Source organism: Halictus rubicundus, chromosome 5 (assembly GCF_050948215.1).
Source record: "Halictus rubicundus isolate RS-2024b chromosome 5, iyHalRubi1_principal, whole genome shotgun sequence".
Taxonomy (NCBI): domain Eukaryota; kingdom Metazoa; phylum Arthropoda; class Insecta; order Hymenoptera; family Halictidae; genus Halictus; species Halictus rubicundus.
In genome coordinates, this window is record NC_135153.1 from 14,276,125 (window position 1) to 14,299,530 (window position 23,406).

At 43.8% G+C, this 23,406-nt stretch overlaps 1 protein-coding gene across 9 annotated transcripts in view; it reads right to left on the reverse strand.

The window, feature by feature from the left end:
- Nucleotides 1-23,406, reverse strand: part of LOC143354414 (venom dipeptidyl peptidase 4) — a 345,338-nt gene that overhangs the window by 293,779 nt on the left and 28,153 nt on the right. The window contains exon 1 of one of the 9 annotated variants that reach the window (XM_076788476.1): nucleotides 20,702-20,925. The exons of the other annotated variants lie outside the window; for them this stretch is intronic. Coding sequence (XP_076644591.1) covers nucleotides 20,702-20,731 — 30 coding nt within the window. The 5' untranslated portion in view covers nucleotides 20,732-20,925. Of the gene's footprint in view, nucleotides 1-20,701; nucleotides 20,926-23,406 lie in introns of those variants that run through there. 9 annotated transcript variants of the gene reach the window in all.

Consider the following 23,406-nt stretch of genomic DNA (forward strand, 5'->3'; position numbering starts at 1 on the left):
AGCCGCTTTATGCCACCGGCGACTCGGCGTGGCGTTTCCGCGCCTGATTTTTGTTATACGGAAAACGTCCCTCGACGTCCCTATCGATTCCCTTTGTGCCCACCCTTCCTGTTTACCTTCTGAACCGATTTAGCGCGACGTTCAACTTCCCCGACGAGAACTTCATTCATGCATCCGCGAGATGCGTGGAACGCTCCGCGGAGTAGAAACGGACCTTCAGGCTCCGTTCACATGGACCGAACGTCCGGCCACCCGGAAGAATCGCGGGAAGCTCGTTAAAACGCTCTCCTCGACGGCGACTTATTTATCTAAATATTTATCCAACGCGGAATTCTTTCTTCAAACTTCAAAATTAACGTCATACTAGAGAACCAACTAGAAAATTCCTCACGTTTGTTGCTACACAAGTGCAAAACTGTGCAGATGCTGCGAACGCATAAAGGTCCGCAGTCTAGTGATCAAGAACGATATTTTTTCCCACGGAGTGTGATTCAAGAGAAAGCCACTCGGATCTGAAACTGTCGAGTTAATAAAACTCTGTCGTACAGTTTCTCCGCAAAAACTGTGTAAATTCGCATAAATATTCGCAGTTTAACCAGCGTCGCCACAAAGGTTGCGCGCAAAGTTGCATTAATTATTCCGGGGGGAGCAAACCGCGCGCGGCCGTAAAGATGTACTCGAAAATAGGGAATCGTTGTCAGATAATCCGCAGATTTAAATGACAATGGAGGTTCCTCTGGCGCGGTCTCCGGGCACTGTCTCGATCGCCTCGATCTACATTTCGACTCGCCAGGTTCCCGGTCATTAAATTTCAACCGCGCCGTGTGAAAGCGACCCTAAGCTTGCTACGCGCGATCAATTTTGAATGCGAGACTGGGTTCAAAGAGTGGTGGGGGGTGGAGGTTCGCGGCCATACTCGCGGTTTTGAAATCGCCCGGCGGGTTCTTCCGGGGTTCGGTAGATCGTAAACAAACACAGTGAATTCACGATTTATGTCAACAACACGGGTCTTGCCAGCGACATGTATCGTCCAGGAAACATACCCGAGCCGTGCTATGTTTGCACTTCTCACTCTTCACTCCTTATACACGGGGTATACCTCGCAGTAGTGGGGATAATTCCGCGACATTTATCATCCAAGTCTTGGCGACATATATAGAGAAAGCACGGTATCCATCACGATCAGTCGCGTCTTCGGGATCCCCGTCAAGCAAGGAGCCCGCTCGAATTGTTTTCAATTATCCTACGGGCGAATCGAGAGATCGATAGACCATCGCCGGCTTTAAAAGCGACGTGACCGAGAGACACGTTTCTCCTCGACATTATACGATATCCGTGAGAAGGAAGCCGGGGAACTTTTATCGGAGGAACGCGTCTCTCGACAGACTATGCACCTCGGCGGAAGAGGCTCGCAAATTCTCGAAGAACGCGTTTGCTTTATGATCGTTCATTCGGTTATAGGCGAGATTATTCCACTGGTCTGAGAACACATCGCTCCGCTGGCTGTACAGCCGGTGAAAGAAGCTCGCAAATCTTTGACGAACGTGTTCAAAGTTATACGTTCTTTTATCGAGCCACTGACAAGGTTATTTCCCTCGTCTGACCGTCGGCAGGATTATTCTACTGGTTTTATACCGCTGGGATTTTTTTCCTCGGCCGCAAAGACAGTTTATTGATTTTATTTTCACTCTCCCCTGAAAGGAATATTTCAAGTATCCGGTTACCGAAGGGTCTTTCCCACTTTCCTGATCAATGGCGGGGTCGCTCTACCTTCCTAATCCTCCTTGCCGAGCCATCGAGGGGATGATTCTACTTATCTGACCACGAGCAGGGTCATTCCACTTGTCGGATCGCTAGCAGGGTCGTTCTACTTTCCTAATTTCCCTGGTCCGACCATCGGAGTGATTATTCTACTTATCTCGCCACTGACGGGATCACCTCACCGTTGGTAAAATTATTCTGCTGGTCAAAAACGGGAATGTTCTACTTGTGCGGTGTCTGACCGGAATATTTCACTCGTCTGACGACGAGGAGGATTATCGTACCTTTGCACCTGTAAGGTAACTGGCAGGATCCGAATTTTCGTAATCCCGCTTATCGGATTATTGAGGTGATTATTCGAATTATCATGGCCGCTGGAACATTGGTCTTAACATTGGCAAAAATTCATTCTACGTGCTGGACACTGGAAAAAATTAATTCTACTTTTCGGAGCACTGGAAAAAAATTCATGCTGCTTGTCTAACGACTGATGAGTCCGGTCTGTTGGTTTGTCTGTTACAGGACAATTCCCCTAGACACAAACAACTTCTTCCTACTTGTCAGATACCATACAAAACTATTTCACTAGTCTGGCTATTGACAGAACATTTTCCCTGGTTGTATAGAGGGTTTTTCCACTGGTACCACCACATCTCGCAAAATTATTCTACCGGTCTGGCGACCGACGGGATTATTCCCCTGACCACAGACAAGATTATTCTATTTGTCTAGGACCACTGACAGGATTATTTTTCTCGGCGAGCCACCGGTGGATCGTTCCACTTGCCCGACCGTAGCACCGCGACCTGAAAGGGCGAGATTTCTGAAGATCGTGCTCGGTTTTATTGTTCCTTTTATTAGAACGTGGTTTCCAGGCCGGCGAGCAGATCTAAGCGCGCCGGGCACAATTTCATTTTCCTCCTGCACTCGTAAATTCCCGAATGATCTTTCAGCTCGTATCTAACGTGCGACCTAAAAATTACTGCCAGTGCCGGGTGTCGGGTCGGATGATTCGCCGTGGCGAATAAATCCTTCGTCGATCATCGACGAAATCGTCGGAATCGCAGTACCTGAGGAACGGGGGAACGGTTGCGGAACGCAAATTGCTGTCGTCTGATTTGCAGCAATGTGCAGTTTCGAGAAAATAATAATGAAATTCGTTTCGCCTAGACACCGAGATCTATATCAGAAGAGAGCGTAAAATGAACGTGAGTTCGATATCATTTCTCAGGACGTGCAAATACACGTTATGTGAGTTTATTGAATTATTTCTTTCTCCATCTCCCGACAGAGAGATTCATCGAGGTAAGTGAAAAAGTTTGTTCTGTTTGATTAGAAATCGAAAATCGACAAACAATAGGGTCGAGACAATATTTGTACAGATTTCTCTGCGGTATACCGAGAAACAAGCCATCTGAAGATACAGCGTTTACTCGATATGTGTCCAAAACGCGGGTCTAGCCAGGGACATATATCGGCCAGGAGATACTATTCTTTGATCCACACGACCTTACTCTCCTCGACGACCGAGGTGTCTCAAGCTTTTTGCGACAGTGGGGACAGTTCTGGGACATTTATCGGCCATGCCTCGGCGACATCTATAGAGTGAACACTGCATTTCAGAACAGTTAATCCTAGACTTTCCAATTGAATTCTAGGATTACTTAACGTCAAGATAATAAAATCAAATAGCGAGTGGACTCAATACCTTTAGAAACAGTAATAAAAATATATCTACGTAACGATCTGAGAACTGCACAGAAATCAGAATCGTCCACTTTCCAATGGCGTCCAAAGGTTAAAAGTGAGACCATGGTTTCACTGCACGAAACGGAACGAACTTTCCCCTGAACCCAATAATTCCTGCGCAAGAGAGAGCGAGAGAGAGAGAGAGAGAGAGAGAGAGAGACAGAGGGGGGAGGGGGATACCAGCACTTAGAATCGGGAGAATGGAGTCATAAACGCTAAGACTTACAGCCTAAGACTGCGGGTCGAGATTTAGAAAGCCCGGACGGGTATTAGGGTAAAATTGAATGCGTCTGTCACGCTTGGGGCAAATTCGAGGTTAAGGAGAGGGCGCGGCGAGTTATCCGCGGATGATCTGCCGCGAGAAAAAGAAGAGTCCGCGATTATCTGCGAAACCGGAGGATAGATCGGCAAACCACGAGCTAGAGGAACCTCCTTACAGCCGTAATTGAGGATTCGCAAGCTACTCTGGGGCCGCGATAAGGGATATATGGCCGAGGCGTGAGGCAATATCGGGCCGAGTCTTATCGCCTGGCCTCTTGGATTCCATATTCTCAGAAAAGTAACAGCCCTGTGTGTCCTTAACGGTCCTTAAGCGATCCTGCGCGCTCGTTACAAGCCTCTTTTATCAAAATTAAATTTGCCTCCCCGTGGACGCTCGTCCATTCACGATGGATCCTATTACAGCCGGCGCGAGGTAGGGGAACGGCGTCGCGGAATTTCATTTAGCGAAATAATTATTTCCGAAGGACACTTTATGTTTGGCATGCCCGTATACTTCGAACCGGCCTCGTTGGAAAATTTCGATCCTTTTATCGAGCACTATCTCTCTCTCTCTCATGCATTACACTAAGTGGAGATACTCGACCCTGTTAAGGGCATCGGGTCCGCGCCGACCCAATCACGCTTCTGTTACGTTAATGCGCCGGGCCTCGGCCGCCTTTTTCTGGACAACTTTGTCCTCGATTCTTCGTTTGCGAGAAGTGAACGCGCACGAAAGTTGTTGCACAGCTGCATCGCAATACATTCGTGCATTCTCGCAGTTTTCAAGCATAAACTGGATCTTTCGTCTCGATTTTTAAGCATACTGACTACTGCCAGAATTTTAAAATGTATGATTTCTAGTTAGGATTTCTTAATAAAATTATTCAGGCCAAGAATAATTTCAATCGTGTAGATATTCACAAATAGTCTGCGGGTTTTATGCAATGATGGGGAAAATGTATGGCAGAAATTAGAAACAGTAAAAATATTGAAATAACTGTAGACTGTTAGTCTGATTTCCAATCTTCTTTATTTTGCACAAAAATCCACAATGTACTGAGAAATCACTATTCATGATGCAATGGAATAGTTTCTTTAAGGATCACTATGAATTTAGTACAGAGAATTCTACCGAAGAGAAAGCGATAAAAATTATCTGCTATCGTTATTGAATCTTCGCCGTGAATACAGAGTTACAATACGGATTGAACTCCTTTCACTTCGAGCAGAATATTGATGATGATGTAGATCTGACGAGCACTGTTGCGAAAGAAACCGAAAGGCGATGGGTTAAGCAACGTGTAATGATTATATGTTTATTGTAGATGCTTCGATAATTCGATGGGTTTATGTGAAATTGGAAATCGAGTTCTGATGCAAATCGCCATATAATCTACAATTTCAAATACTTCTTCACTTTCTATTCACAATACTCTATAGTACATTGCAATTCCAATTCTCACACATACAGACATGAAACATATTTTCTTCCGGTGTTAACGTTCCCAGAGGGAATTGCAATGATGCATTTATGGTCGTAATCACAATCGTGCTACTGAACGAATCACTGCAAATAATTACGAGTATATAATGGATGTAACCATTTCAGTGACAAATGAAATTGTCACACTAAAACGGAATTTATGACTCGACCTGACAACTTCCTAAGCGATTTCTTAGAATGTACATCACCCGAGCGAACTATAACCAAGAGGAAACGATTCAGTGCGAAAAACTGTATCAAAAAGACCTAACACAGTTTCCCCATCCGAGCCTTCGTTTCGGAGATAATCAACTTCGAAAGTTCATTCGACGCGCACGCATTAGTACTCGTAAGAAGTAGTTACGGTAAGTTATGAACAGACACGTCGTCGCTTCCTATTCATTACCGCGCGCAACGGAGGGATCTTCGACTTCGATTATCTCGGAAACAAAGGGTCGTACCGAAATACATTCCTCTACGTTTTCGACTCAGTTTTCAATGCAAATTCGCCCCGTACCCCCACATTTAACAAAGTCAAATCGTAGTCCTCAAAAAATCGTGAAACGAATCAAATCATTGCCACGTGTATTGGAGGGATCTTCGATTTCGATTATTTTTAAAATGAAGCATTATATGAAAAAATTTTTGTGCTCATTTTCGACTCAGTTTTCAATTTCAGATTCGCCCCGTATCTTAACATTTGGCAAGTTCAAATTGTAGTCTTCACAACATCGCAAAACTCGTCAATCAGTATTGTGTATGTTGGGGTACCTTCGATTTCGGTTATTTTCAAAATAAAGCATTACATGAAAAAATTTTTGTGCTTATTTTCGACTCAGTTTTCAATGCAGACTCACCCCGTATCCCTACACTTACCAAATTCAAATCATACTCTTCGCAACATCGCAAAACGTGTCGATCAGTACCGCGTATGTTCAGGGATCTTTGATTTCGATTATTTCGAAAATGAGACGTCACATGAAAAACTATTTCTACTCATTTTCGACTCAGTTTTCAATGCAGATTCGCCCCGTATCCTCTAATTCTAAAAATCCGAATTGTAGTTCGCAAGAAAGTGTGATAAAGACCAGATGATCTTCCCTTAGGTACAAGTGGATAGTGAAGCCGTCTATAATCCTGTTTCGAAGGTGTCGATCGACAGAAATTCGACGGATCGCAGTTACACGGAACGAGTGCCACTAATACTAATTAATCCCATCGCCCGGCGTTTCCCTGAAACGCTCTCGACGATTGCCAGCTATTACACGGAGAGGCCGATGTCTTGCCCTTTATTTTAATACGGTGGAGGGCCGACTTAAAAAGTCTTAAAAGGGACCGGGGAAAAGTGGCCCGGGTTGTCTACGGTGCCGTCGAGTGGAGTTAATTCACGGCGGCGGGTGCGGCGACGACAAAACATAGAGAGCCTGTGGATGAAATAGGAACGAGAAACGACGCACCCGACGTAATTTCATTTACCTGAATTGATGAAACTACGCTCCGCCTGGCCTCTCTTTCCCTGTATCGATCTCCTTTTCTCCTCTCTCTCTCTCTCTCTCTCTCTCTCTCTCTCTCTCTCTCTCTCTCTCTCTCTCTTCGAACACCTCAAGAAAATCGTCGGTTAACCGGTCGATACGAGCGTCGACGGACGTGGCCCTTCTCTCTCTCTCTCTCTCTCTCTCTCTCTCTCTCTCTCTCTCTCTCATCCTCTTTCCCCTCCTCTCTCCTCTCCTCTCTCGTCACCGCCTTTAAAGTGGTTCCGACCATTTTTTCTGATTTACGCGAGCCCCGGTCGTCAGGATTTATTGGGCCGTCGCATAAAACCGTAACGGGATTCGAATACGGAGGAAAAGGAGACATAACTTTCGGCCGAACAATTACTTTGTTACCGGGGTACAACGAAAAATGGACGGGAGTTTAGGGAGGGATGGGCGAACGCCTAACCCCGGATAACAGGTGCAACGACACCGCACAGTATCGTAGTTCTGCACAGCTGAGACCCGGGGGAAAACCGCGATGCTTAATTTTCCGGGTTTTTAAGACGCTCCCGGATTTTTCGGAATTGTATGCCTCGCACTGCATCCGCGTACCTCGGCAGTCGGGATGAAATTCTGCGTTATTGCCGGGGCTGTCGGTTTTAAATTAATTAGAACGCACAGAATCGGACCGAGGCACCGCGAGAGAATTTTTGGATCACCGAGACGCCGTTGAACGGGTTGCACGGTGCACGGGAAACTCGAGCGAAAAGGGAAACGGAATTTCCAAGCCGGGTTTTCTTGCTTTGTTGCGGCTGGATCCATGAAAAATTCATTCCAGTTTAACAGACTCTTTTATAATTGAACTAATGAGAAGATAATCTGCGAAAGTCTACAATCTTTTCTTATGTCAATTTGTTTGAATGATTTAATTGCTGCAATCTTCATGGCCAGGAACTTACACTGATTGGTTTCCTAGTCCTTTAATTGCTTCTGAAAGGAGCTTCATTGGACTGCGGATCTTTATGCAAAATAAAACTGCTCTGCATCCATTGCAAGAAATGGAAGTTAAATGGAAGTGTAGTTCTCTTAATGTAATCTTAACAAGTGAGGAATATCGTAACAATATCCTTAAATTTTTGCCGGTGTTGCAGAAAGACATACGGGAACGCATAAAAAGAGCCTGAATTATATTTTTCGTTCTTTTTTACGTTTATGATATTCAATGACCTTGCATGACTTTGGACGACTGCATCGTTGAAATTGTCTCGAGAAAGGCTACAATCGTAGGAGTACAAAAATATGTGGTTCTGAAATAAAAAGTTATGTACGCCACGTAATGGGCCCCTCGAAACCAAATAACTTTTGTCTGAAACGTTTCTTCCTATCTGAACAAGTGTAGAAGTTCTTCGGGTGGCTTGTCTTAAGTGCCTCACCCTGTATAAAAAATTTGTGTGGGCGTTAGCGTCGTTTTCTCCGAGTATGAATCCTGCGACGAGGAGTCTGTCAATGCATAAAAGAAACGAGGCGCACCGTCAAACCGTATTGATTCGCCGGTTTGTCGTTTTATTTGGAAAAGGCACGGACGTTGCTCTTCATTATTTATTTATTCTGGCGTCGTATATTTTATTCTAACAATTTATGGCCCGAAGAATGGCCGTTCGTACAATGGATCCGGAAAAAAATAAGAAATGTTCGACGGACGGCGTACAATTCTGCGTTCCCTTCCCGGTGGAGAAAGAAGGACGTTAAGGGGAACGAGGAGGAAGCAGAGGGAGAGACGAATCGGACGGGGTCAAAGGGGAGAAAGTAAGTAGTAATCCGCGAGATACGCGGGCGCATCATTATAAACGAACACGCGGAGTCAACCGTAATTACGGAATTTTAATTGGACTCTCGGAATAGTAGAAATTATGACCCAACGTTCCGCTATTCTACGAGACCACTACAAACGAATTTCATTAAAATATTCCCAATTACGTAATAATTATATAGTTACCCGGGTTGCACGCTTCCGTGTTCGAGTGCCATCAATTTCATACCCGGGTATTTCGGATTACGTTTCAGGTACTCGCACCTTAATAAACTCGAATATGGAAATTTGAAGCAAGGAATCGGATGTGCATGGCACTCGTAATACTAAACTCTCCGAAACTCAAAATTGAATTTCAGGCACTTAAAGTTCTGATCCAGGTACTCACGTTCGGCAGGTAGATCGAAGCTCGAATTCAGGATCTCGAGCGCCCAGAAGTTCAGGACTGCTCACAATTTTAAAATCGGGCACTTCGCAACTCTAATTCGGGAAATTAGATTCTAAATTCGGGTACTATAAAGTACCTTTGAGCACCCAAAATGTTACATTCCCTCGCTATTTTGAGATTCAGGTACTTCAGAATTTCAAATCGGGTAGATGCTGTGATGCTCGAATCCGGGCCATCATTGACCGGATTTAGGTACTGGAAAGTCCAAATTCAGGTATCACGGAATTCAAATTAATACACTGTAGCACTATAAAATTCAAAAGTCGCTGCTTCAACACCGAAATTAGAACACTCAAATGTTCCACATTTTTCTCGAACTCGGGTACTTCTAAATGAAAACTCATGTGCTCAAACAGTTTAACTGCCCGTCTTCAGGACGCAGTAGTTCAGTCACAGAACGTAAAAATCCTAAGAGCTCGCGGTGACAATTTAAACATCCCGAACGTCTCGAATGCAAATTTTAATTATCGCGTGACAATATTCCGCGGTCCGCAGCGTCCAAGGATTACACAATTCGCCGGTGTGTTTCCGCGTCGAAATGACAGAGAATGTCAGGAAACGTCGAAGAGGAGTTATTCGCCGCTTTCTAAGGCTCTTACGTCACGTTCGATCTTCCGAAGCCGCGGATATTACAGCGGTGAAACATTTTATCAGACCTCCGCGTGTGTTATCACTTCGGGTACGCGTTCTCGCCTAATCGCGTCGGGCAAAACCGGCCGGCAAACGCGCGAAATATCGAATTTCCGAGTTCCCGCGGCAGTTTCTTTGTCGGGTAAGGGCGGAAAAGGGAAGAAAGGGAAAGGGGCCCCCGACGAGAACGTTGGTTCACGGACGAGCGACTCGGACACGTATCGCCGCGAGACTGCCGTATTAAGAACAGATAAGTAGGTGCTTCGGTATTCGGGTCCCGGGTAAGAGAAAGGATGCAATTAAGTACCCGCGCCTATCTTCCTCTCTCAGTGAAAGCCAGCCAAGCGAATGAAGATGCGGAGAGATGCGCTCACCCTTTCGGAGATTAATGCCCCTTTCACGCCGGAGCGAACCAGGTCATTCAACTGGCGCATTGTGCAAGTTTCGGTGCAAGTGTTCCACAGCCTGCCTGAACCACCCCCCTCCCCCACCCCACCCCCGCGTCGCGCCATTGCAATTGGTAATTGGTTTCGAATGCGTCCTAGCTGCCGATACTAAACGGCAACCGTGCCGTGTCTGTCCGGTCGAAAATCATAACCGATCCGTGACCGAGTTAAAAGAGATTCTACTGGTCGAACGGCCCTCTGTAGAAAGTAAGGGATTCGCTGCAGCACGCGGTGCACAATAGAATTGCGCATATCCGCGGAATTGCCCGAATTAATTGGGAAATCTTTGCTCCGCTAATACAAAAATTCATGTCGTCAAATTTGTTCAGATTTGATCTACTGGTGAGGTCATACTTCATTGGATTCACAAACATTAGAATCGAGACTGAACGAGTAGCGGAATTAATCCGAAAAAATTCGCGCCATTAAATTAACTGTATTTGATGGTATTTATTCATTTTGTTTCTTGGTTCAGATGTGCGAAAAGCGAAACATTCGAAACTTTCGAAGCACATCGTTGGGTACGTGGGTGAAGGTGATTCTGTCACGATTGATGAACACTTCGGGATTGTTTATGTTAATATAAAAATTCCACGCTCGTGGCATGCAGTTCTATTGCCATGAATATTAGCCCCGAATACGGCACGCGTCGGTGAAAGTAGCAAAATTGATCGGTGCGCACGCAACTTTCACGTTGCGATTTTTCTTGCGACGGATGAAGATGCTGTTTAGTTTCAAATAATGCGGTTACGGAGCCAAGGATTTTAGATAACGGCATGTCTGAGTAGAAAGTTTCGCGAATCTCTAGTCCACGAGCAAATACAGCGATTTCTCTATATATGTCGCCAAGGCCTGGATAATAAACGTCGCGGTGTTATCCCCACTACCGCTGGGTATACACCGTGGGGGGTCAGGAAGCTAGAGAGGCCTCGGACCCCGAGGAGTGTAAACACAACACGGCTCGGGTATGTCCCCTGGACGATACATGACGCTGACAAGACCCACGTTCTTGACATATATCGAGAATTCACTGCCCGAGTACGAGGCTTTGCGTGCTCGATTTTTAAAGCCTGGAATACCGAATTAAAATGTGCAGAATTCAAGGTGGTGCGGCCGAAGGTACCCGGATGCCGAAACACAATCGTCCGTAGCCCTTTGAAGCCGAGTTTAATCACCCGATATCTCCTCGTCCGCATGTTGAAAGGATATCCAAGGATCAGTTAGTAGGTAGAATACCGCGCGCGCGCGCGCGTTGCACAGTTCCTAATGACATTGGGGAACGAGTTTAACGCGTTGTTCCGGGGACCGGTTGTGTGTTCCTCAGGGTCGAATTCGCGGATTGTGCAACAGACACAGAGGTTGTCTTCTTGCGCTGTGAAAGTTGCCAAGGTTGGGATGCATCCGCAGTGTCGTCTGGGAGTCGATCCGTCGAGGAACTAGCATGCTATCTGCGCACACCCGTGCATTGTTCCTTCGCGACAATGCGCAGAATGAAATGTGCGGAATGAAAGAGCGCGGGGAAAACTTCGCCGACTCCGGAGGCACGCGATTGTAAGCCATTCGTTACGCGCGCGTACAGACGTGCACGCACACACAGACCACACACACGCGCGCGCCAGCTCGCACTCACACGCGTACAACTTAATCTTGCAATCGATGGCTGAGATTAGCGATTCTTCCTCTCCTGAATTTATTATTCGCCTATCGCGTTCATCTCCAGGCTGCGGATCTTTATGCATTTGTAGTCCATAGAAATCGGAGAAAAAAACATTAACGACTCACGAAATTCCGTGGAACGGCAGCTTTATCATCGCTAGTTTACCGTAACTATTAATGCAGGAAGCAATGTTTTATTCGAGTTTGTGCATTTGCATAGCGATTTTTCATTCAGATATTCGGATATTTGTTTCCTGTGACTTTTTGTTACGAATCACTTCTCCGGTCGATTCGAGCAAATGTTGAATGCTCCAGTGAATAAATTATGGGTGATATGCTTATTATAAGAAGCAATTAACTCCGATGTAGTTCCAAACGTTTCATAGACCGATGAGGATATTGTTGAACTGCTGTGTTTCTATTGTTACACATAGCGCAGCACAATGTCGAATCAGTTAGTTAGTAATAGCGAATTGGTTCCGGATCATGTTCTAATTACTTCAAACTCGGCAATTATTAATTACGAACGATGAGCGAGTGATACGAATGCCGACTGTTTAAGAGCCCGTATTGTAATCATAGCTCGAAAGTTAATAAAGACGTAACCACATATGATTGTCGTATGATTGCGGTTCGGGTCGGAGACAACTGTCGTTCTGCGATGCTACAAATTGCATATCGTTTGTGAAAAATGTTAATAGCCGTTTGTTCCGTCATTTTCATACGAGTCACAGACCTTTTCCTTAATTCATGTCTTGGATGTTTCGTGTCTTGGAGATCTTTAATGCATGTCTTTCGGCGCTCGTCTGTATTATTATAATATTTTATCAAATGCAACGTACATACTTTATAAAATATTGAAAGAATTTGGCAGAAGCCATAGAATCTCGAAATATTGTGTGCTATGACTTTAGACGACAAAATAGCTTCGAATAAGTTCCGGGATTGTGGGCGCCACTTATCTGTGACAGTTTATCACTCTTCAAACAGAGGCTCAAAAAGGTCGTACATTTTTTAGTCATTTTAAAAAATGCTTCTATCTCCAAATCTACACTCGATTCACCCATGAAAAATTTTTTTTACGTTTTTGTGTCAAATATCAATATAAGAAATAGTAAAGCGTACAGTTCGAGTTGATCTTTCGTTTAAGTTCTCCTTGTTTCCGCAATTTCAGTCCTTTCGATGAAAATATTATAAACATTTCGATGAAAAAAAAAACACTAGGAAAATTCTTGTAAATTGTGCCAAAAATTTGTGGAAGATGCGTCCTGTCGTTGATCACAGGAAAGTTAGTTTCCCGAGTTCGCGAAAGGTTGGAATTTGCTGTTTCCGAGTTCCTTTACATGTGACACCGTCGAGCCGGAATCGAAGAGGATCGGCATTCGCCGATCGGTTATCACACGGTTTTTCGTTGGGCAAGTGGCTTTCTGTAAACGCGACGGTGTTTTTACGGCATTGTAAATCGAAACGTCAATAGCGAGCGAACGTGTCTCGCAGTCGGAGACACGGGCTCCACACAGCGTCATTATTAATTGAGTTTACACAAAACCCATGCTGTCCGCGCGCGTACGCGGACAAAACGCAAACATACTCGCGAACACCTTCCCGTGTATACGCGTTCACCTATCTACGCGTATAGGTGTCGCAGAAATGCGCAATGTTTCATGCGAAACGCGCGTATTTTCGCTGTTCACGTTTACGGCTTGTTTCCATGTAATCGTTTTATCGGATTTGTGTCAAGGGTATGAAAAGCATGGAAACCTGGACCCGGACCCGGCTATCATTTATTAACGAAACGTAATCGGGTTGTTTAAAACGCGGCAGGGTCGCGCTTCGCCGTGCAATTAGGACTGTTTAATTAATGAGGCCGATTAGGGCGACGGGCGAAGGCAGGTGTGCAACAACGTGCGAAGACGATTCCGGGAAATCCTCGATTTTTTAGTGTATATTGCTGTAAAGACACACATACACAGACAAAATCTAGTCTAAAAAATAATGGAGAATGCATTTGTTGAAAATTACACTCGAGTAAATAATCTACTAACTGCAACGGCTGTGGAATGAAAAATGCGTTGCAGATCTATTGAATTTTATTCAGGGGAAAATACATGGGAATATGTGTTAATCCAAAAATCCGCTGAAGTAGATGATCCGTAAAGTGCAATTTTGGTTGCAATGGAAAATGCATTAAAAAATTCACTGAAGTAAATACAACAGCACAAGTGAGTGATCTATCCAACAACAATGGCGGAGGTGCACAAGAATGCACGCGGAGGAAAATTCGATGAAAATACACACGATTAGAATTGCAATGGAAGAATACAGTGGAGAATGCGTTCATCGAAAAATAAACTGAAGTACACGCTGGAACCGAAGTAAATGCAACAACAAAAGCCGATGATGCATCAACTGCAACTGTGGAGATGCAGTGAAACGCATACAAAGGAAAATATAGGCGACTACCGCCGCAGTGGACGAGAATGCATTCATCGAAAGATCCACCGCAGCTTCCTGTGGAAAAGAGAAAATCGTAAACACCGAGCTAAGGATTCGATATACGAGACTAACCGTTGTTTAATGGATAAATCCGAAAAAGCAACTGCTCCGAGAAGCTATCTGTTGGAACACGTACTTTAAGGATGTCCCGCAACGATACGAGGGGAGAAGAAAGGCCACCAAAAAGCGCGAAGAACCATCTGGGCTGCAGTTTTCCAGCGTTTTTCGGTCCGTGGCGCCCTTGCCAAGGTTCCTTTTGTTCTGGTAAATTGTTTGCAAGATTTCCCCGCTTGGTTCAGTGTGCCTTGAACTCTTAAAAAATTAAATTTAAAATTTAGTTGGGTGACTGTGGTGCCGTTAGCTTAAAAAGATTTCGGAACGACTTTTCCACAACGAATTCCCGCGAATATATAAAATTGTGGTGAAACAAACATGTGCTACATCACAGTAAACACCATGAATTCTTCATGGAATAAAAAATAAAATGGAGAGCTCCTCCAGGAGTACTGTCTTCATCTCCTCGAGCAAAAGATTAACGCAGAGAAACAGGAAAGCGGTCGTAACCAGCGAGCTAACTGACGGGACATTAAACAAATAAACAAAGAAGATGTAAAACAAGTTCGGAGAAGAAAAGAAGGATCCCGTAACACGCGCGCAAACTTGTTCATACCGTGGGTGGAAAAAAGTCGAAGGGAAAGACAATATACACACGGCGTAATGAATGGCCGCGTTACGTTAACGGACTGAAAAAGTGATGCTACGAGAATCCTGCGTTTTTTCCTTTTTTCCCTCTCTCTCTCTCTCTCTCTCTCTCTCTCTCTCTCTCTCTGTCTCCCTTCTCTCTCCTCTCTTTCTCTCTCGATGAAGGCGTAAGAACGAAAGTCGGAGGAGCGTTCGCGATAAAGCTCGAGATAAAAACTTAAGCCGCGATTCATCGCAGGAGGATTTAAGCAGGCGTTACGGAGAACGCTCGACGATTCCTGTTTCCGTGGTTTTCAACTTTCGAATAACTCGCGGAGATTAGGGGCGGGAGACTCAAAGCGAAATGAATAATTAAGCTCCCAAATTAATCCAAGTGGCTCCCTGCACACTCGACCGTCCTCTCCTCTCTCGGCGAAGAGATAAGCCTCCGTCCTCCTCTTCTATACGCTTCAGCAACCAACGAGTGTCTTATGGTTTTTGATTTCGGAGCCGAGATGTACACGGTTGTTCGCGGATAATTTGAATCTCGTCGCTGGCTCGCCAACCGGCGGAGATTGAAATGTAAATGCTTCGTTCGGGATGCCGGAATAATTATGGTACAATCAAGGAATTGTCTTCCGGCTGCACTTCCGGTAACGAGAAAACTCGAAAAGTTTGGGTGTTACAGGGAAGATTGGCTGATACATTATGGGCGAAACGCTGCCGGCCATTGGAGCCTCCAGTTTCAGTATGTAGACGCCCGAGTACACATTTCGAAATTCAAGTGCTTCGTGATTTGAAATTGTATGCCTTGTAATGCAAATTCTCCAGAGTTGAAATTTAAAAGCTTTCCTATTCAAGCTCAAGTGCATCAGAATTCGAGTTCAAGTTCTTCAGTACCTGAATTCACTTCCTTCAGAATTCGAATTCAAGTGCTCTTTCAGAGTCCAAAGTCTGGTTCTTCAAAATATGAATTTTGGTACTTCAGACTTTAAAGTTAGGTACTCCATAATTCGAGTTCAAGTTCTAGTCATTCAGGTACTAAAAAGTATTGAGGTGTTTCGAAGTGCTTTAAAATTCAAAATTTGATCCTTAATCAGGATCAGGAAATTTGATGTAAAATCAGGTACTCCACAGTTAAAAATTTTTCTCTATACTCTCGTGTATAAACAAATCTAATCTTCCATTCTTCACAATCTAAATATTCGATTGTCGCATAAATACACATTCTCAGAATTCGATTGTGACACGTAAGGACGCAGACCCGAATATCAAAATCGCAGAGAAGCGAACGATTTTTTCCAGGTGAACGGATCAAATATGAGATTTGGTAACTCAGGTACCTAATTGAAATGAGAGAGTCAACACAGTGATCCCAGATAATTGCGAAGATAAACACAACGAACGAGGACAAAGTTTCTCGAGCCGCAGCAATCACGAAATAACGGTCAAGGAGGAAGTAAGAGAAAATTACAGTTGATTGCCTTCGCGGCGGCCGGAAACGTGTACAAAACGGACCGCGGAACAAAGAATAGTTGCGCCACGATCTCTGTCGCTTCGAAAAACTCACGGGGGAAAACGCGATTCACCTGTGTGGAAACTCGCGTTTCAACAAAGTTCGTCCTACGGACGATCAGAGCTATTTCCACGGACCTTTGTACACTCTACACGGACAAATCGAATCAAACTCGTTTTACAGAAATCATCGAACATCAAACGGTGTTGCCACTACACCTCCGATTTTGAAAATCCGTCGATCTTTAAATTGACATAATTTCGCAAAAATGAGTCTTACAATAATGATTCTCGTCTCATTTTGAAGCTTGAAATTTCTACTTTCGTAACCTATTATTCATCTACTTCTAAGAATTTTTTGCAAGTTATGGCATCGAAGAAACTGAACACGTTTTTACTCGAAAATATTGCAAATTGAAACGCCTCTGAAATCGTTGGAAAAATTTCGGTGGGATGAAATCTATCACGAATTTGAAGATTGAAGCTTCCTTTTTCCAACGAGCTATTGCAAATTAACGTACGATTTTTTTAGCCGAGTTACCATCCTTTTACTGAAAGATGTACTGTCAACTTTCCAATAATATCACCGAACATGTTCCTCGTTTTTTATTCATAAAAAATCTTGAAAAAATCGTAGATCAAATTTTATGACGTCGTTGTAAAGAGGAAACTTGAATCTACAAATTCATGCTGGGTTCGTATGCTGAAAAAAAATTTCTTTTGCAGACGTTTGAATTCGCAAAGAAGTGAATTATTTTCGGGAGAAGACGAACCTTTGTTGAAGGTTTTAGTCTTCAATCTGAGCGACGGTTTAACGTCGTACGCATTCGTTTTACGAAATTGGAAGAGTTTAGGTGCCGACAAATTTCCGAAAATCGTAAATTTGCGTGGCGATAGTTCCAGGAGCGTGTGTTTGCAGTCCCGGGGTCGAGGAACGACTATAAATCGGGAAAAGCGAAGACGCGCGTCGATGGATCGTTCGAGCAGCGATAAGAATGGCTGTCGTTTGTCTGGCGGATCGATGTTTGACCTTTCGAAAAAGGAAAAAGTCAGTGATCGAGGCGCATTCGCGTGGGGCAATGTCGGTGTTTGCGCAAGAAAATGCCTGTTAATAAGCCCGCGGCAGCGGCGGCGAGGAAGGCCGAATTCAAATTCCCCGGTAAATTAGAAACTTATCTGCGCCGGACTAATTTGCACAGTTACCTGGGCCGCCTCGCAGGCTACGTCAGGCAATGATTTCGCACTTAGTGGGTCACGGAAGGAGCCGCGTTCGCCTCGGGAACACGCTGGAAACCTGTTTCGAAACCCACGCTCGCTCGCTTGGCCCGAATTCTCGCGAGGAATGCCCGTCGCGGCAAGTCCTAGCCGAAATAATAATAACAACGCCCGAGAACTTCATTGCTCCCTCTGTATAATGTATATTATACGGCGAAATAAGCGGGGTTTCGGCTTAATTATACTGTTATATCATCCGAAGACCGACCGGGGAGAGCAATGAAATTAATGCCGGGTGGACGCGTCAGCGAACCAAATTACACTCTCGTTATTATTTTATATATCAGTTATGCGAACGAGCCCAGGCGTTTTCTATCCTATCGGGCCTCTACCTCTAAATACGTTTTCAGACATCCGCCAACCAGGCGCCGTTTATCTTATCGCTGAAACTAGCTCAACTTTTATGGGAATGTGACTAATTTGTTTGCATACTTAATGACTGACGTCGGTCAGTCAATTTCTGCTACTTCTTCTTTATCTTTGTTTTCGAGAACGTACTCTGACACAACGCCTCTAAACAATTTCATTCACCGGAAAGACTATGACGAGTGTAGCTCGGTATTTTTGAATTGTCAGTTTAAATGTGCATTGTGTTTTTTAATATTAATTTTTCTTTTTTTGTTGGATAATTATTTTCATTTTGATTAGTGAAAGAAATTGTTTTAAATTTGTACCAGTCGAGGAACTGTCGTATAAAATACATTTTAAATTAAAAGAAACTTGAAAAGATAATTGAATTTTAATCATTTCTGTTGAACATTATTGCTAAAACTGTAAATAACATACCCGTTCTTTGCCGAGTTCATAAAGTCTGTGAATTCTTGGAATCATTAGAACTTTTCTGCAACTTCTGTGCAAATTACATCTACGACATATTGTTTAGCTTGAAGATCTACAGTGAGATTATAATCTGCTTGTCACTCAAAGGAAATATTCCTGGAAATATTTACAGAAACTTGAATTGTTAAGGCTAGTGAACGGACAATGGATTGCATGTATCGTCCGCAGACATATAAGGCATAATGAAGAGAGCAATTTTTATTTGATAAGAATTATCGTTAGATCTTAATGCATTTATGGTGTATACAGGTGTGAGACACGCGAGAAAATTTTTACATCGAGAGAGATAAGTATTGTAGGTATTATAACTGCATTTGTTTAGCGACTTCATTGCTGCACACAAATGTCACGCGTCGCATGTTTTCTGTGTCAGATCGGATTATTGCACCGGGTGTTACGAGCTGGCGATAACTGGTTATGTGTAACTAAACTACTATCCTATTTGTAATGATACTACATACCTGTGACATGTAATGAAGCAGCCAATCTATTTATAATAATAGTAACTAGAATTTTCTACTGCGACCCACATTTTAAGTAATGGAAGAAATTTTTCTTTATACCGATGTTTGCGAAGACTATATGGGTATTTGCATTGAAAGTCTAATGACTGCAATCTTATCCTGATAGCAGCACAAATGACAGGAAACATAAATTTTAATGTAACTTAATTCGTTTCGAATATGCCACAATTTTTTCCAGACTGAATCTTATATAATTCACGAAAAGAACGTTTATGTTCAACGTCAGTTGCATAAAATGCTTTATGAAAATACAAATTTGCAAAAAAATGCACAATCAAATTAACAAGCTAGCAGCACAAAATTACATTGATAATAAAACAGACAAATTTTATGGAATTCTTTTTCCTAGATTAAACTACAAAAGCTATCTGCACTTAACTTCACGTCTAGGATAAAACAATTGACCTTGCACCTCGGCACAATAATACAGCACGTTTCAATCAACAGGTCCATGCAATAACCAATCAAATCTATCCAGCCTGCCGTCAAAGTATTCAAACTCTTCATCCACTTCAGCACTCGTACAATCAGTTCCACAAAATTCCCGTGCTTCGATTATCAAACAAAACACATATTGGACTATTAACACAAAAATCGCCTCAATCAACAGGTTTCTATAAAATCCAAGCAAGACACTCCAAACAGTCAAATGCGTCAAACGCGTTCACACTTTTAGACTCATACAATCACTCACACAAGATTCTACAAGGTCCACGTGCCTAACAAAGTCCAAACAAAGCCCAACCAACCGCCCACAAAACACCACTCAACAGGTCTCTACAAACCTCAATCAAACCACTCCAAACAGCCAACTATCAACGCGTTCAAACCTTTAATCCACTTTTAGACTCATAAAATCTCAAAACTCCACTCAACATATCTCTACAAACCCCATTCAAGCTTCTTCAAACAGACACCTACCAACACGTTCAAACTTTTAATCCACTTTTATACTCATACAATCACTCACACAAAGTTCTACAAGGTCCACGTGTCATGCAAGTTCAAACAAACCCGAGCCAACCCAACCACCCACAAAACACCACTCAACATGTTTGTACAAATCCCAATCAAGCCTCTCCAAACAGCCACCCCCCAACGCGTTCAAACTTTAAATCCACTTCTGGATGCACGCGATTACTCGCACACCTAGTTGCGCAGGTTCCACGTACCTAACAAGTCCAAACAAAGCCCAACCAACCGCCCACAAAACTCCACTCAACAGGTCTCTACAAACCCCAATCTACCAAAACAAAACCCACCGCCGCGCGTTGCGCCGAAACCCTTAATCTACTTCGCAACTGGCACATCACTCTGCGATCGGGGGCTCTTCGATCAAGTCCCCGAAGAGCAATTCTGCTCAAAACGGGCTAGACAGGACCTTGCATGGCGGAATCCGCGCGACACTGTGTTAATCAATCAGCCGGTGCCCGGGCTGACAAAAACAGAGACACGACATACATATATATATTCTACATGCGTCCATGCCGGAGTGTCAGTGCGGGATTGATGATCCCGTGACGAAGTTTTCGTGCGAACGACCTCGTGCCCTCTCCGTCTGGGAAGAAACTGGTCGGTTCGCGGGAGCGAGCAGGTAACCTAATTACGCGATCCGGATCGCTGCTAGAAAGTAACAAAGGTGAGCGCTCACGTGTCGGAGATATCGGACTGGGAACGGCATCCACGGGCCGTGGGTTCGCTCTCGATTTTAATCCAGCCTCGAAGGGCCTCCTGACCTCGTCCCAGAACGGTCCCGGACCTGTTCCCGACGGTTTCACTCGGGGTAAAAAAAAAAGAAATATATAGCGATCGAGAAACGCGACGATGCGCGTGCCTACGCGATCGTACCGGCCGCGACTCCTTCTATCTCAGGTGTTACGAGCGTTGAGCACCTCGGCGAACGCGCTCGGCTACGCTCGGTTCTCTCCGCCAGGTGATTGTCACAGCCCACAGATCCGTAGAAAGGAGAAGTTTCACCAGTTATAGTCTGCCGGTTAGGCCGACTTTTTGCTCGGACTCGAACAGGCGAGCCCCTAACGCGAAGTGCACGTGGAGCCGCGCACGTGATCGCGATAGAAACATACTACTGGAGTAGTATCTCGGATTTAGGCCTTTATTGGTTTTAGAATTAGCGACGTAAGTTGGAAAGACTTTAGTCGCTTTCGCCGAAGGTTTCGGAAATTTGAACGTCTCTGGGAGAAGGGAAAATTGTTTTTCATATACGAGTCTATTATAGATTCAAAGAATGGAGCCTTTTCTTTAGAATGAGGTCTTGAAAATTACTGTACGATTTTTAGTAACCGTTTAATTAAAGTTTGAAGAGCACGCGACGTCTGAATGATGGAGAATTGCAAATATTGGCTGTTTAGGAAATAAATCGAAATATTGATTGTTCAGCCTGTTTGCCTGTTTTATTCAGCAGGAACATTTGGGATCATCTGACAGAAGTAAATAAATATATTGCGAAAAGATTGCGCAGTCCGAATGCGTCAGACAAGCGTCACACAATGCGAACGGGGCGCCGCGATAAATCCCGACGAAGGGCGTAATTAAAAATGTACAATGGAACATTAATTCCTGCGAGAATTTCGTTGGCCGAATGAGCTGCGCCCCGTTGGAAATGGAATTTTAATTTTGAGCACGGTTTAAGGAAATATATGAACACGACGGAAACAAAAAGCGCGCCTGCGTAATTCTCTCCGTGAACAGAGCCAAAGAAAGAAGAGGAGAAAGACAGAGAGAGGGAGATGGTCGAAAAGTGTACTCACGATTGAGAGAAAGAGTGAGACCGGCGAATAACATGTGCATTTCATTGTTATGCAATCGGAGAGAATTGTGTACACGGCTGCGCAGTTATTTATGATAATCCGCGAGGTATCGTTATTAAGATCCTATCGCGTTAGAGCCGTCGACGAAAACAAAATAAGTTAAGCTGTATCCACTCCGCGGCTACAGCGTGCAATTCTTCCTGTCGATGTTGCATGTTTCATCAAAAAGAGAAATGATTCTTGCCAAATCCAACCGTTTCCACGTTTCCGTGGTTAGTAACAAATTGTTGCCTGTTTTCGATAAAGTAAGAACAGATAAATCGTCACTTAATTCACAAACATAGCACAGTGATTTCTCTATGTATGTCGCCAAGGCCTGGATGATAAACGTCGTGGAATTATCCCCACTACCGCGGGGTATACCCCGTGAGGGTCCAAGAAGCTCGAGAGACCTCGGTCGCATGGATCAAAGAATATTATCTCCTGGCCGATATATGTATGTCCGTGGCTAGACCCGTGTTTTGGACATATAGCGAGTAGCTTCTGTAGTCTGCAATCGATGCATACAATTTCTATTTTGCACAAAACTCCGTCGTCTAACGATAAGGAAAATTAAGTTTTCATCGATCTTTCAAGCAAATTTGGAGACGTCGAGTAAAATGAAATGACTAAAGAGCCAACAAAACCGCGTTTTGCTGGCAGTTTTCCGGCAGCGAGACGTTCGAATTAAAAGATAATAGAATTAATCCGGCGGAGCATTTTCGGAAAATTCACCGCGGGCGGTGACGAGCGTACTGGATGCCGGGATCCGCTTTTACCCCCCACTCGCCTAATTGAAAGATGCAATTTCCGGAATCGTGTTTATGGATTCTCCTTTGTGTCCTCGTGCGCCGTGCCACGTGCTTCCGCCTCGAAATTAAGCGGTCCCCGCTGTGTCAGCTGTTTTCCGTCGCATTATTCCGTCTCGCGAAATCCCGCGCACAGATTCTCGCGAACTTTTGAAAACTTGTCGCCCCGTCGGCAAACTATTGCACCGTTTTCCACGCGCGCTAAACCGAGCGGCTAAATCTGTGTTTTCTTTGGCTGTGAGACGCCGAATTTTTCGACCCTCGAACGGACCTCGAATACGCAACAACTTGGTTGATTTTTTTCATTTTTGTCTACAGTATTTTTATTTTGTGCTGTGTTTTCTACTATATTTTTCAATTCTTCATTACTGCAGTTTTATTTTGTGCTGTATTTTCTATTGTGTTTTTTAATTTTTGTGAACTCTGTTTTCTACTGTATTTTTTCATTCTTGCCTACTGCTGCTTTATTTTGTATTGTATTTTCCACTGTATTTTTTTCATAGGTCGAATAAACGTGTGTTTTCTTTATAAACCAAAATTGTGTACCGAAAAGAAAAATATATACAGTTCAAATCATCACTGGATCTAAACAACAGTAAAATTGATATTGAAAAAATTGAAGATACGATATTGTACGATACGAGATAAGATATTGTAAGATTATCATTATGCTTTTGTAAGTTTCATACCTAATCGTGAGATGAAAAAGCGGTTACTTGACAGTGTTAGGTTTAGTGCTG